The 16,023-nt window shown below is 37.7% G+C and overlaps 1 protein-coding gene across 3 annotated transcripts in view; it reads left to right on the top strand.

Annotated features, from left to right (window-relative positions):
- The window catches only part of NCOA2 (nuclear receptor coactivator 2), a 151,791-nt gene extending 143,626 nt beyond the window's left edge, over positions 1 to 8,165 (top strand). For all 3 annotated transcript variants that reach the window (XM_083359374.1, XM_083359373.1, XM_083359375.1), the window contains exons 22-23: positions 2,611 to 2,700; positions 4,634 to 8,165. In XM_083359374.1, the coding sequence (XP_083215500.1) occupies positions 2,611 to 2,700; positions 4,634 to 4,645 (102 nt within the window). In that variant the 3' untranslated portion in view covers positions 4,646 to 8,165. The remainder of the gene's footprint in view (positions 1 to 2,610; positions 2,701 to 4,633) is intronic.
- Positions 8,166 to 16,023: the final 7,858 nt, after the last annotated feature.

The following is a 16,023-nucleotide window of genomic DNA, read 5'->3' as shown; positions in this document are numbered from 1 at the left end:
TTACATTAAAAATACGATTTCAGGAATGGCTCATTCTTGTTATAGATGTACAATATAGTGGATTTTCAAGATATTTACCACTCCATCAAAGTCACAGATGGGCAACTGCAATCCAAGCCCAAATAAGCATTTCTGGGAAGAGCTACTTGTTCTTTTCCTGGCAGCCTCCTACTTGGGAGTTAGAAAAGATGATATCAGAAATAAAAAAGAGTGGGTGGCAAGCAGGGAACAGAAAGTGACAGGTAGCCCCTTTCTCCACTGAGATGCAAGCTCCATACATTGCCCATACTGGGTGAGATTTTAGGACATTATACTCACAAAAATTGGAGTACACTTATGTGACCTGGGCCAGTTGTTTAGGGTGGACTGATTTATTGAAATTCAAGTTTAGACTAAGAAAATACAGTTTAGTAGCAAAATGGGAATTTGAATCAACCTCCTTCCATCCCTCTGTAGTTAAAAGTATTACATAATCTGGTTCTGTTTTTTGACTAAATCTATCTGTCATCTTAAACTATGTAACCTTAATGTCGTTCTGTGTTTATGAATTGCAGTTAAATTAATAATTTTTCAGTTTTATTACTGATGCTTTTAGTGTGCTTTAAGCATATTTATTTATTTATTTAGAGGATTTATAGAGCCACCCGCTCACTCTCAGTGACTCTGGGCAGCTTACAAACAAAACCAATATAAAAAGGGATAAACAAACAATAATATCCCATCCCCTTGGTGACAACAAACAATTAGCACTTGATAGGCTTCATTCCACTATGGGTTTTCCAGCCTTGTTGGCAAAACCAGGTCTTTGGGGTACTGTGAAATAGTGTCAAAGTGTCAAAAATATTTTTTTCAAGCCCCTGACAAAGTTATATCTCTATGAAACATTTTTGAGTCAGTTACAATAAATAAGAATAGAATAGAATAGAATAGAATAGAATAGAATAGAATAGAATAGAATAGAATAGAATAGAATAGAATAGAATAGAATAGAATAGAATAGAATAGAATAGAATAGAATTCTTTATTGACCAAGTGTGCATAAGCTCTCAGTATACATACAAGTAATAGTGATAATCATGATCATATACAACATGAAAATACATTTATCATAAATTGTGAACCAGAACACTTCATCATAAATCATAAGACGCAACACTTAGTGATAGTCATAGAGTACTAGCTAAGCAAACAACATAAATCATACTAGGGTACAAAAAAAACAATATAAATTGTAAGATACAAGCAGCAAAGTTATAGTCATGAGATAAGGATAGGTAATAGGAAAGATGAAGAGTATCATAGTAATACAGCTTTACTACTATTTTGACAGTGTTGTAGGAATTATTTGTTAAGCAGAGTGAGGGCATGGGGAAAAAAATCTGTCCTTATGTCTAGTTGTTTTGGTGTGCAATGCCCTATAGCGTCATCTTGAGGGAAGAAGTTGAAATAGTTTATGACCAGGATGTGAGGGGTCTATAGATATTTTCACAGCCCTCTTTCTTGCTCGTGCAGTAAACAGGTCTTCAATGGAAGGCAGGCTGGTAGCAATTGTTCTTTTCTGCAGATCTAACTATTCGTTGAAGTCTGTGTCTGTCTTGTTGCTTGCAGTTCTAAACCAGACAGTTATAGATGTGCAAATGACAGACTCAATAATTCCTTTGTAGAACAGTATCAGCAGCTCCTTGGGCACTCTGAGCTTTCTGAGTTGGCGCAAGAAGAACATACTTTGTTGTGCTTTTTTTATTACATTTTTGATGTTAGGTGTCCATTTTAAATCTTGAGATATTATAGAACCAGAAACTTGAAGGTTTCTACTGTTGATACTGTGTTGTCTAGTATTGTAAGAGGTTGTAGAATAGTAGGGTTTCTCCTAAAGTCTACTGTCATTTCTACAGTTTTGAGTGTGTTCAGTTCAAGATTGTTCCGGCCACACCACAAGGCTAGTTGTTCAACCTCCCATCTGTATGCCGATTCGTTGTTGTCTCGAATGAGGCCAGTCACTGTTGTATCATCTGCATACTTCAGTATTTTAACAGAGGTATCTTTTGAGATGCAGTTGTTGGTATATAGAGAGAAGAGAAATGGAGAGAGCACACAGCCCTGGTGGGGCGCTGTGCTAAGTGTAGAGGTATCTGATGTGATTTTGCCCAGCTTCATTTGCTGCTTCCTGTCTGTTAGAAAGCTTAGGATCCACTTACAGGTGTGGTCAAGCACGGCTAGCTGATTTAGTTTAGCGAGAAGAATATCTGGAATGATGGTATTGAATGCTGAACTGAAATCTACAAAAAGGACCCTTGCATAGGTCTTTGGAGATTCAAGATAAAGCACTATTTTAGTATACACTCATTTTTCATCTTTTCAATTTAGCTCAGTTTGCTGTCTCCCCCTTTCAAAATAACAAACTGACAATAGGGTAAGTCAGCAAATTATGCAGTCAGATAATAATGTGTTGTAGAAAATAGAAAAAGGTTCCAAGATAGGTAAAATGAATTGCTCAACTATTAGTGGGGGGTTATTTTATTAAACAAAAGGAAAGGGTATTAGTGAAGTTGGTTGTGATTTGTTAAGTCTTCTGTTTCTGTGACTGAGTTAAACATTGTTCTTTTTCAGGTCAGTGATCCTGCTATGAGAGGAGGCAGTCTTTTTCCAAACCAGCTACCTGGAATGGACATGATAAAGCAGGAGGGAGATGCATCACGGGTATGAAGTAATAAATATTCCAACTGTGACACTAACTTAAAGTGGATAACTTTCAGTTGACCTTGGACTTCACTTAAGTTTGTTGAAGGTCTAAGGGCCATAGTTGGTAGCTATCTAAATGGTTAATGGCATGATTTTCTTTATGATTGTCCCTGGAGTTAAATCTCATGCCTGTTCTAGGTCTTTTTATGAAATTGCCACTACAAATGGCTGAAAAATGCTGTCCATTTTCAGTAGTCATATTTGGAATGAACTAAAAAGTTCTTGTGAACTGATACAGCCCTGAAAGGTGAAGTTGTCCATTCTTGTTTTAAATTAAGTTCAACTATTTCCTGGATGAAGTGGGGCAAAGAGTTTTGCCAAGAGAATATGTTGGTCATAGCAAAAACTCTTTTCCAACAACTCAAGATGTGATTCTACATATGGACATCACCAGATGGTCAATACCGAAAACAGATTATTTACTTTGCAGCCAAAGATGGAGAAGCTCCATACAATCAGTAAAAGCAAGACCTGGAGCCAACTGGCTCAGATCATGAGCTTCTTATTGCAAAATGCAGGCTTAAATTGAAGAAAGTAGGGAAAACCACTACACCATTCAGATATGACTTAAATCACATCCCTTATGAATGTACAGTTGAGATGGTGAATAGATTTAAGGTCATGTAGACAGAATGCCAGAAGAATATATTTTTTGATGCTTGGTGTTAGAGAAGACTCTTGAGAAGTCCCTTTGGCTGCAAGGAGATCAAATCAGTCAATCCTAAAGGAAATCAACTCTGACTGTTCTTTGGAAGGACAGATATTGAAGCTGAAGTTCAAATACTTTGGCCACCAAATGAGAAGGCTCATGTTGGGAAAGATTGAAGACAAAAGGAGAAGGGGATAGCAGAGAATGAGATGGTTAGATAGGTTCATTGACTAAATGAACATGAATTAGGGCAAACTCCTGGAGAAAGTGGAAGACGGAGGGCTGGCAGGCTATGGTCAATTGCATTATGAAGAGCTGGACTCAGCTTAGCGACTGAACAACAATAAAGTTCCTGGATGAAAACTATCTTGGACTGTTCTTTAAGTAGTTTGATATATATATAAAAGTAAATCTGATACATGCTCAAAAGTTTGACACACGTGTAAGTTGAAGTCCTAAATGTTTTAGGACTATCTGAAGGGCTGAACCTCCTATTAAAAACCTTTTGGATTCTTAAGATCTGCTGGAAAACTCTCCTAATGCTGCTGCTGCTATCAGAAGCCTATTTCTGTTGCATCTTAGGGAGCTCTCCTGCAAGATCCCCCAAGGTGTTTAGATAATGTATTTATTTATGTATTTTTATTATGTATTTATTATTCATTTAAAGTGTATAGCCACCTACTCACAGAGCGACTTTAGTAGCTAACAAGGTTAAAATCACAATACGAAAGCATCATTTATTTAAAAAATTACATAACATTGTGATCTATGGGTGATACCCATATATTCACACTATGCCAGTTCATGTCAATGTGTCTCAATGTCTTAAGGGGAGAACCAGGTCTTCCAGGCATTCTTAAAGGCTGGCAAGATTGCAGCCAGTCGATTTTAGGGGATGGGATGCTGTTCCATAGACAGGCACACAAGAAAAGACAAATTATGGGTCCAATCAGATGATACACTTTGATTGATGGATTTTGGATAATGCCAGGATTTTTGCAAAAAAGGACACATCTTTTTCATTAAGCATTTGTTGATTTTAATTTTAATTCTATGCTTCTAGGTTTCCATTCAGTCATGTACTCCATCATCGATTGATGGAATTTGGAGATTTTTTTCTTACTATGTCTTATATCAGCCTGAAAGCTCTCATTTTTGTTCTGATTATTTGAAGTTAGAAAAAGATAAAAGCTTACGCTTAATTAATTGAATAAATATAAATGTTCTTGCTTTCTTTTACAGAAATATTGCTGACCCTGAAGATTGGCTGTATCTTCAATTGATTGGGCTCTCCATTCTGAACTACTTGCCAGTTTGAAGAGCTGCCTATGTCTGTTTGCTCCATCTTTTCTGCCAGCACTTCTACTGGAGAAATGAGAATTTAGTGCTGCAAACAGAACAGCATTGTTCTTGAGTGGCATCAAACCTTTCTTGGTGGAAGAGCAGTCTCTTCTTTGACAGTCTGAAGCTAGCGTACAGAAAGTTGCTCAGCCTGTACACTGCATTCACCTTAGTGCAACTTAGATCTCTCCTGCAAAGTAAATGTTGATAGCCAGTTTTCATAAAACGTGTCAGATTGAATGTATTTAAATGTATGTATTTAAGGAAAACCAACCATGATCTCATTCTGTTCTGTTTTAGTTGTAGATTTTGTTTTGTTTTGTTTTGTTTTCCATAGCTACACAGTCAGGTGCAAAGTATTTAGTTTCATCTGGAAATCAGTGGTTTGTATTAGGACACTCTGAAGTAGGGAGTAGGCCAAATTATGAATTCCAGAGTGACAGATGAAAAAATGAGAATACATATCTAATCTAGTGGCTAGATATGCTATTCTGTAAAACAAACTTATTTAGTTTTGAACAGATCTAAATCTATTTAAGTAACTGTAAATGTTTAATTGGGTTAAAACATCTGAGGGCTTTTAAAGCTTTTTTAATAACTTTGGGATAAAATCATGAGTCAGTCACAGAATTTAAGTTCCCATGTTGATTTCAGCTTCCTTAAAATTAACTAATCTTAGCATCCCTGTTCTCCTGCCTTCACTTGGACTTTCTGATAGGTTAGATAAAAGTGTAATCCCCATCATAGTTCTAGATCTGTTACCTCTAGGTTGCAGGTAAATTAGTTGCTGAATAATTTCATTTGAACAAAGGTGCACTTCTTGGTGATGGAAGTGGCAGGATTGAGGCATGATATCGGAGCCAAAGGCATCTGATTTAAACAATAAATTTTCTACTTTCCCATCTCCATATTTAGGGGAAACAATGACTTAAGCTATAGCAGATATCACTACAGAAGTAACCATCATGTGTTCAATTATTTTGAAGCAGTGTGGACTTTGAGGAAGTTTTGTAAGGTACATACAAAACAGTTTCTATGTAAACAAGCAATAATTTAAGTTGAAGATTTTAGTGTTTTAACTGTATAATTTTGTGAGGTATACATGTTGTGGAGTTGATTTCCAAATGAGGTACTTCAGTATTAAATTAGATATCTTCATAACTGTGCGTGTCTCCTGGGGACAAAAATGTGTTTTGTAAAGGATTACAATGCCTTGATTAGACCTAATTTGTAAGCTTGAGACTTCTTTTTCTAAATGCAATTCTGCTCATAAATCATTTATCTAACCTTATATGCAGCCAGTGTAGGAGCCAATTCTTGACTTTTTTGTATTTTATATTTTTTCGTAATAATCTTAGCAAAACTGTTGTTCAGCAGACCACTCCTGAAAGTGGTTATACTCTTACCGGCTCTGGTCTGAGTATTCTTTTAATATAAGCTGACATCAGTTTTTGAGGACTTGAAATATCAGAAAACTGATTGTTTTCGACCTCCTTTTCTTCTGTTCCACTTAATCTACACTTTCGTACCTGTAACTCAAAATTTAGATGTTACTTAAAGTGCAATGCATTTTATATTTTCTCTTGTCAATATTCATGTCCTTGGAAATAGAAGGGTTGTTATCTTGAAACCTGGTGTTTGCTTGCAATGAGAGTTAAAATATACAGATAAATTGACTTTCATAGAGTGCTGAAAAGAGCATGTTATGGAATATATAGAATGCATTTCAAATCATCTGTTTCCTGTTGAATGGCTTTCTTACCCCTTGAGATGAAAACTGTATTTCTCACGAGTCACCAGACTCAAAAGTTATTCAAACATCTGAGCCATCTGGTGGAAATAATAAAATGTCAGCCCTGAACTCTATATTATTGAGAGAATATAAATACAAATGCACATTATTTGAAGATTAAAGGGTTTAAACCATTCTAAATTGGATGATAAAATAGTTTTGAAATAGATTATTTTTAAATCATGCTTTAGTAGATTAGTAGGCAAATAAACTATTTTAAATAAGGCCCAATTTAAATTATATTAACACCATCTAGTAATGATTTCAACTGAGTATAAAATGGAGTGTTTGTATTATCAGCCATGTCCAGGGAATCGCTGATTTTCCCTCTCATTTAAATTAGTAAAAGGCAGTGGGTTTAAGCATTTTCTGAGTATAACATTCACACTAGGTACAACAGTAATGATGCCAAGTTAGTTGTTTTAATTTTTTTATAAACAGTATTTCTTATTCAGTAAATAAAGATAGTAATTAGATTTATGTTGGAGCATCAGAGTTCTGTCAAACAAAAGTGTGGAAAAGCAAAATGTATTAAGTCAGAAAAATATATAGATAATTCTACAGGGCAAAGAACCATTCAGTCATGTCCAGGTAAGCTGATAAACATCTTGTTCAACATTTCACTAGTTATTTCAAATATTTCTCAAACTTAAAAGATTGCCCCTCTCCCAGTCTTTCTATTGGTCTGTATTAAGTAAAAGCAATGCTTTTTGCCATTTATACAAAGCATTTTTAATCTGTATTTTTAAAAAATGAGTTCATATGGGCTTAACACATGAAAAGATGGTTCAGCTCTACTTGCAAAACCCAAAGATACACAATCAGTTTTGAAATGCAATTTAAGCCATTAATTGTTGGTGTGACTTTAAAGTTTTCTAGTATTTGTATGGTAGTATTGCTGCCTAAGAGCAAAAGCATTCTCTGCACAAAAGAAAATTACTGTAGTGGCTTTGGTTTTTAATTAGATTTTTTCTCCCTGGTGTTTCTTTGTAGACTAAAACAAAATCTTTTAAGTTTCTTACTACAGGTAAAGCTACGTGCAAGAACCTCAAAATGCTAAAATCTAGCATAATGCCTTAGATCTGTTTTTAAGTCTTGTATATTCCTACATAGCTGTCTGATGTATTATATTTGTATAGTGAATTGTGTACAATTTTGGAATAAGCGCATCATCACTTAGCTTTCAGTCGTTGAGTAGAGATGATGGACACATTACTTCAAACATTGACTTTTTTTCCTTTTGGTCATTCGTGAATTTTATTTGTACAGTTCCTCATGAAGTTGCATCTGAGATGTGTATGAGTGTGTGTATATGAAAAGATTATACAAGGGTAAAACTAAGCAATATATAAACTATGGTTCTTCAGGAGAAAGCTTACAGTGTTTTCAGGTTGTGACTTATTTTCAAGACCGAGTTAACTTTGAACATCACTTTGTTCACCTGCATTGATGTTTGTATTTCTAGTGTGAGCAGTTTATGCAAAGGTAGATATATTCAGAGAAATTTTAAATACATTTATGCAAGTTAATATTGCTTTGCTGATGCTATTCGCTTATTTGATGTTAAATAATGCTATTGTAAATAAAGAATTCAGTTATTGCATCATTTAATAAATTTTAATGCCTTCGGGTTTTACATGGTTTCAGATATAGCAATATTTCTTTTGTTGCGCCTTTTATGTGTATCAACAGCTCTATCAAAATGGTTTAACAAAATTCTGTTCATAAATAGGTAAGCGGCAACCATACTGAATCCTAATCATTACCTTTGTTGCCTCAACATCTTGGCTGTAAGCATCAACAACCAGTATTTGTCTCTTGACTTTGAGAAGTAATGGAATGCTGTAATGTATGCCTTGGAAATAATAGGTTATAGGTGGCATTTTCATAATTAACAATATAGCTTACTAAAATAGCCTTGACTTTCTTCCTAACCTTCTTCTGATTTCTTCCCTTTTGACCGTTGTCTAATGCACACAAGAAAAACTTGAAGTTGATCAGTCCCTCAACTGGACAATTGCTAGATGTGTTCAGAATATAGTTACTTGTCATGAATGTTCACATGTGAATTTGATTTGCATTAAAAGGCACTGTGAATTGGCCAGTTTTATGGTTCCATGTATGCCCTGTCCTAAAGAACTGAAAATCAATTATTTTACTGAGAAGAACTGAAGAAGCTTCTTGGATGAAAAGCAAAACATTTTCAACAACAAAAAAAGTTCAGTTGCCTTTTGAAAAGCATCTTTGAGACATTAATGAGAAGACTATGTCCATTTTTACAATGAAAACAAATACAGAACACTTCCCTTACAACCATTAGGATGCTGATATAGAATCAGAGAGTAGTTTGCGATCTATATTAGATCTCTTAATGCTCAGCAACAAATTTCTAAAGGTCTCTGAGTCCAGTAGTTCAAAACTGCAAGTAAACTGAGTTTATTTCAGTTTAAAAACTGCTAGTTTAAAAAAATGCAATGAGCATTTCACTCCAATGTTCCTTACCTATAAAATAACTTAGGTCAAGAAGTACAATGGAAAATAATGGGACTAAAATATAACAAAATGACAATCAACCTTAGAATTCACAATGAAGATGTCAGAATGGCAGATAACTTCCGTCTTTTAAGATCAACCATTAATAACAAAGGAATAAGCTGTTAAAACATCCACTGCAGATTATCACTCAGTATTGCAGCCAGCCATAAAGGCTTCTGAAAAAATATTTAGATGCTATATGATCTGTCTCTTCTTCTAAAGATCAGAATAGCCATGATTGTCCCTGTGACACTGTGGAAATGAAAATTGGACTCCGAAGAAGCAGGGTAGGAAAAGTACTGATGCTTTTAAATTTTGGTGTTAAGACTCTTGAGAATACCATGGACTGCCAAGAAAACAAACATCATCAAACAAATCAATGCAGAGTTGATTCAAATTAAACAAATAAGCAAACAATTCTCAGCCAACAAATCAACCACTTGAATCACAAATAACCAGGCTCAAATTACCATATTTTGACGTAGCTCTCTGGAAAAGGCTATAATGCTAAGGGTGGTGGAAGGAAAAAGATGACGATCAGTGCAAAAGATGGAGTGACTGTTACAACAGCAATGGGTGAACTACTGGAACACCTAGAGGATCAGGTTGGACACGAACTGTTATGGAGAAAATCTATATGATCACTGCAAATTGACACCAACCCGTTAGCATATAGGTAAACACTGGTCCAAGGAGTAATATGTTTCCCCCATACACAGGAATAGTGATAAGAGGCAGTATATGGTTTGATACAAATGTTACTTTTGCTTAAACAATTAGCAAATACAAATGTATGGAGACTACTTACATTAACCTTCAAATATTAATTTCTCTCCCACCACAATCTTAATCAGACTCTTAGCAATATAAAAAAACACAATTAAAACATGTTAAGATGGAAATCTTAAACAGTTCCAAAATCATACTAATTGGGAATGGTAGAGATTGCAGCCCAATTCCCAATGGCAGAATTTTTTTTAAATGGCCTACTTCTATTACATAGTGTGGATTTTCTAAGATTCCAAATTGAAAGCTGGAGCTGTACAATCAATAAACAATGGATTACCAATTCCCGTTTCTCCTTGGCTGTGTTTACTTGACAGTGAACCACAAATCAAGCAATACTGTTTAAACAAATTTGTATAAAACCAGACCATATAGTTAGGTTCAATATGATATGAAGCAAATAATTGAATTAATTGCTGGGTAGAATACTGTGCAAGTACCTCATAATCTGCTGACCTTATAGTGCTATTCAGGCAAATAGGCATCTGAATGCTCATCTCATCCAACTGGAAATTCATAGACAATGATGTTCTTGGAACTCCAGGTTGGCCTTCTTTCCATGAGTCCTGAGCAGCAGAGACATAAAGGCAATTATACCTCTTTAAAAGATCATATATATTAAAATATGCTTTATAGACTAGATCATATGCTTTCCAGCATGCAAAAAATAGTAAAACTTTTTTAGTTATACAGTCAAAAAATTGTTCCATCTAACTGAACATTGACGTGGATCAGGCATGCATCACCAAGATTTGTTTATGATCCTGCCATCACCTCTTGGGAGATCAAAAATCTTAGGTAGGATTCATTTTCCCAAACTTTAGGATATTCATTGGAGATGCTAGGCGGTAGTGGATTAAAAATAAAAAATGAGCCAATCTGGAGGGCTCTAGCTTGAAGAAATCTGTGCTAGACAGAATTAAAACCAGAATTTCAGAAATATGAAAGAATAGAAGATCAATCTCTCTGCCGATTTATCCTAAGATGAGAATGGATCACAAGACTTGGTGTTCCACCAGATATCAAAACTGAACCCAAGGATCCTTGATTAAGGGATCTTGTTGGTAAACAAGAAGATGCATGGAATTTGACAAGTTCTTTCACAAGGTTACAGCAGAGGAGACAAAAATCAATTGAATTTTTAGAAACACAAGGACATACTTTAGGAGCTTCATATTTCGTACCATCAAGCAGTTTTACTTACGCAGGGTAACATAAAACTGCTTGTATGAAGACCTTGCGATCATTTAGCTGTGCTTAACTGCAACTTCAGATCCAGACCACTTGAATAAGCCATCACTTCATCTCCATCCTTTAGGTTAAATAACACCAATAAAAATACAAACTGAGTTGTACGTGAAGAAAAATCATGGCTGAGATTCACACTGAGCAACTTGTTTTCGAACATTAAAATACTCTTTTGCTCATTTGAACTGTTTCAGTTGATTTTGTAATTTTCATGATACACCTGAATTTGTCAACTAACAAAATGTATAATTATGAGGTCCCACATTTTCCCCAAGCCTTCTTTCCCCCCTGAATACAAATTGTTACACAACCATTAATAGTGAAGGCAATGTTTCTCAACCTTGGCAACTTTAAGATATGTGGACTTCAAATCCCAGAATCTCTGGGTCCACACATCTTAAAGTTGCCAAGGTGAGACACTGAGTAAGATACAAGACTATGAAACACTTACACTGGCTACCCCACAAAAATTTGCTGTGGAGATAAAAATGGAAGAGAAAAGGTGAGATAGCACCTGTAAATAATAAGACCACCACCTGTTTAAGCTACAAATTGCTGTCATCTGGGTAGTAAAAAAATGCAGCTATGAATGCAGTTTAAGGATGCATTTACACATTGTATCATACTTTAAGTGATAGTTTATGGGGAAAAAACAGGTTTTTGTTCACAGAAAAGGGGAGATAAAATCTTTCAAACGCAGTGACTTGATTTTCTAACAATCCACATCATGAGTCATCTGCAAAGCAAGCTATAAAAAAAGAAACTAAGCCTGTTTCCCCCTTCAAATATGTCAGGATTATAACTCCCAGAATTCCAGATACTGGTTAAGAGACCTGGTGTTACGATCCCAACACAATGCAAAGATCACTTTGATGGAGACCTATTTAAGTATAGTAAAACAAGTATACACTATAGAGATTTGGGTGTTAGTGGTTGTCTTACAGCAGGGGTCTTCAAACTTGGCCCTTTTATGACTTGTGGACTTCAACTCCCAGAATTCCTCAGCCAGGCTGGCTGAGGAATTCTGGGAGTTGAAGTCCACAAGTCATAAAAGGGCCAAGTTTGAAGACCCCTGGACTACATACTAAATACATTTGATTGCAACAGACCCTTTTCCTTGGGTTCAATGTATTTTACACATTAGTTACTCATATTAGCAACAGACAGTTTAGTGCAGCGAGTAGGTGCTAGAGAGGAGAGAGAGTCCTCCCTTGGGCACAAAAGCTGCACAGAGAACTTGGGGGGGGGGGCCTCTCAGCCCAACCCACATTGCAGGGTTGTTGTTGAGGGAGAAATTGGTGGTGAGAGCCGCCCGAAGTCTCATGCCTGAAGTTGTACAAAATAAAGGCAGGTTATAAATCAACTCAACAAGCAAGCCCTCAACGTGTGTCCTTCTGCAAGCAAGAAAACCATCGTTCGATTCTCTAGAAGTTTTTTTTTCTTCTTCCAGAATGACCAGCCTTTAGCAAGATGTCAGGTGCAGGAAAGATTTAAGCATTGGAGAAACTTCAAAGCCATTTATTCGTCCTTTCCCAACCTGCCCCACCCCATCCGGAGTTATCGCATTTATTGTTCCTCAATTTCCTGGAACTCCCAGATTCCTTGAGGAAGACGGACCACCGTAAGGAATAACGGTAGGAAGTTAATGTTTGAAGGTTCGTGGCGGCAAACTCGGTATTTCCCCATGCTAAAGAACTGTCTGGCTCCCGCAGACCTTCCGGGCGCTTCTAGTACCCCCCGAGCGGATCCAGAATCGGTCTTTTAGGGCAGCGTTTCCCAACCTTAGGAACTTGAAGATGCGTGGACTTCAACTCCCAGAATTCCCCAGCCAGCTATGCTGGCTGGGGAATTCTGGGAGTTGAAGTCCACGCATCTTCAAGTTCCTAAGGTTGGGAAACGCTGTTTTAGGGGGTGGGGCGGGAGCGATTTAACTCCTGGTGCTTGTAATCCTCCTAAAAAGGCGTTTCCGTTGCACTCGCTTCTAAATCAAAGTAAAGGAGCAAGTCAGGGTTCCTCCCAGCGCGGCTATGCGGGCCGTTCGGCTTAGACGCGTGCGACTCTCATACAACTCAGCGGACTCAAACGTAGTTTATTTGAGACGCGTTGCGTGCGTGAACCCAGTTAACGCGACCGTCAATCGCGTTGTACTGCTTAAAAGGTTCTGTGAACCTAGCCAGTTGTGACTTACTACTTACAAATCATGGTTCAGCCACACTTACCAAACTGTGAGCGGGCTTCCTACATCTTGAATGTTGGCTAGCTTCTTCTCTTCCAAGATTTTTCAGATATTCTCTACGAGTTGACTCACATTGCCAGCCAACATATAATTACTTGTTCCTAGTTTAGTCTGTTTTATGAACTAAAAAATCGACTGGGGTTTATTCCATAAACAGTGGTAACATAGCCATGGCTTAAGGTATTGTGTGAACTGATGTGAACTGGGGTTGGACGAAGACCAGACTAGAGATGATAATCGTTGTGTGTTAAATGACTGGTGACACCTGGCAACCAGACTTAACTCCCTTCCCCTCACAGCCACTGGGGAAATGGGTCAGTCCCTTATTCCCAGTCCCACAGTGGGCTATTGGGGGGGGGGAAATCTGGGGGAGTGTTATGCAAGTTGAGGAAGAGGAAAGAGGAAGCATAACTCTTAATACCTCAAAAAATAGCTAATCTTAAAGTGACCTATTGAATTTAAACTTCCAGGTGTTCTGGAAACAGTTTTAAGATTTCTAAATGTAGATACAAAAAAAATTAATATAGCTATTCTCTCAATTGCTTGACTGAACATCGTTTAATGGGGTGGCAGTCTTACTCCGTTTCCTAATCCATTTTCCCTGTATATTTTTAATACATTAACAAGGACTTAAAATTCCTGTTGACAACACGCCTTGTGTATAATGCCAATGTAACCTGAATGTCTTTTTAAAATGCATTTTAGATATTACAAGTAAACATTCTTGATACTCAGTAAAGAGCTTTGACTATGATTAAGCAAAAAAAAACAGTTCAGTGGAGTCTGCATTTGAATATATAAGCATATATGCCTAGTACCTATGGAAAACTTTGTAAGGTAGTTTTGAAGTATATTCCCCTGTATTTCTGTATTTGTAAAAGCTACAGAGTCTGATCAAATAATTTGATCAGCGAGGGTAAATATTGTAAGAATTATTTTGGTGGAAAGCTATATCCTTCTTAATTTTAAAATGTCATTCTAATATATAAACTTTGCCGGGAATGTATCCTTTGGAACTCAATAGGATTTCCTTCTGAACCTCTCTGCATAAGGCGGCGCTGTGAACGAATACAATTAAACGGGCCGAAGGTTATTCTTGCAATTCCCCAGTTAATAAAAGAAGACAGAAGCACAGTCTTTATTTCTCGTAAATAAATAAAGAAATAAATCACGTATTTTTTTTATCTTTTCGCGCGGTAGTCCTTAAATAGTCCTAGATCAAGGTTTAACTGATTGGTCTAACCCAGGGGTCGGCAACCTTGGCTCTTTTATGACTCGCGGACTTCAACTCCCAGAATTCCTGAGCCAGCGTAGCTGGCTCAGGAATTCTGGGAGTTGAAGTCCGCGAGTCATAAAAGAGCCAAGGTTGCCGACCCCTGGTCTAACCAAACTCCAAGGGAAGGTCAGATTTAATATTTCATTGACGCCCCCCCCCTCCTCCCCAAGCCAAGGGGGCTATCATATCTTCAGCCCGGTTTCTCCCGGGGGATTCTCTTCTCGGTGGGCAGAACTCCTTTCCGCCGATTCTTATTACTTGCCTTGTGGGAATCTGAAAGACGAGCGTTCACCACCCCGCCCGAGACCAACATCAGAAAATCAAAAGAAAGCTGATCCAGTTGCCTTTAGAGATCCTTTTGATTTAAGACACGTCATGGTGGATTTTTCTCGCTTTTTCTGATTCGTTAACGGGGATTCAACGTTAGAGGAAATTTCTGTTTGGAGGGGGGGGGGGAAATGCATCTTTTCTGGCCGGTTCATTTTCAGAAGAGGCGGGAGAGAAAAGCGGCCGAAATTGCCCAACGCTTCAGCGGGGTGGTTCGTCGCACTGAGGCAGAAAATGGGCTTTCGTTTTGGTATCGCCAATGGTGCGAGCTCCGCGTGGCTTGCGGACCGACATAGTTTATATTTTGGGTACGAGGCGTGAACCAAGGCATATGAGGCTTAGCCAACCATGGTTAGGCAAATGGTAACAAGCATTAACCGAACCCGAAACCTCGGAAATGCATAGCCTTTCCCTTCTGGATGGATTCATTCTTTTCGTTAATGTTCACTTGATATGGATCGGAGGCGTTTAGGTGATTGTGACCGTGGACACAGCTCTTCCCCCCACACACACACCTTTTCTCATGGCCAACATTTATTCCAAGCAACGAAGGAGAATCTCGGAGGAAATGGTTTGTAAGCAAAAGAGGTTTACAAACACAACATAGTAACATAATTGTCCACACCGCTAAGCAAGATTTTAAGTAATGAAGAAATGGTAGACGAGTAATTACAGTCCTGCTTTCGCAAGAAAGCGCCAAGACGAATCCCTCGATCAATTGAGGGAAGGTTGGAGGGATGCAACTCGGAGCAATCCATTTCGACGGAAGCATTTTTGGATATTTTCAAAATGAATCCTCTCTCCGATTTCCCACCGCTAACTCCCGAAATGGTCTCGGTTGGAGGGGACTTTCTACGAAACGATTCGAGGGCCGGGAAAGAGAAGGGGGAACGAACCGCGCGTCCGAGCCAAAGGACGCCCGTCGAAACCCGCGGCCGATTTTCTCCTGCCATAATAGAAATACGCCAAGGTGGGAACCCGAGACTCCCGCGGGCTCGGCTTCGCGGCTCCTCCTATTTTGCTTCAGAGGAGCCCGTAGTGGATCTTCTCAATGCAACGGGAAACCCGAAGGAAAACCCCTCCAATTCGGT

This window comes from Vipera ursinii (assembly GCF_947247035.1).
Source record: "Vipera ursinii genome assembly, chromosome: 3".
Lineage (NCBI taxonomy): Eukaryota > Metazoa > Chordata > Lepidosauria > Squamata > Viperidae > Vipera > Vipera ursinii.
This window is presented reverse-complemented; position numbering and strand designations above follow the sequence as displayed.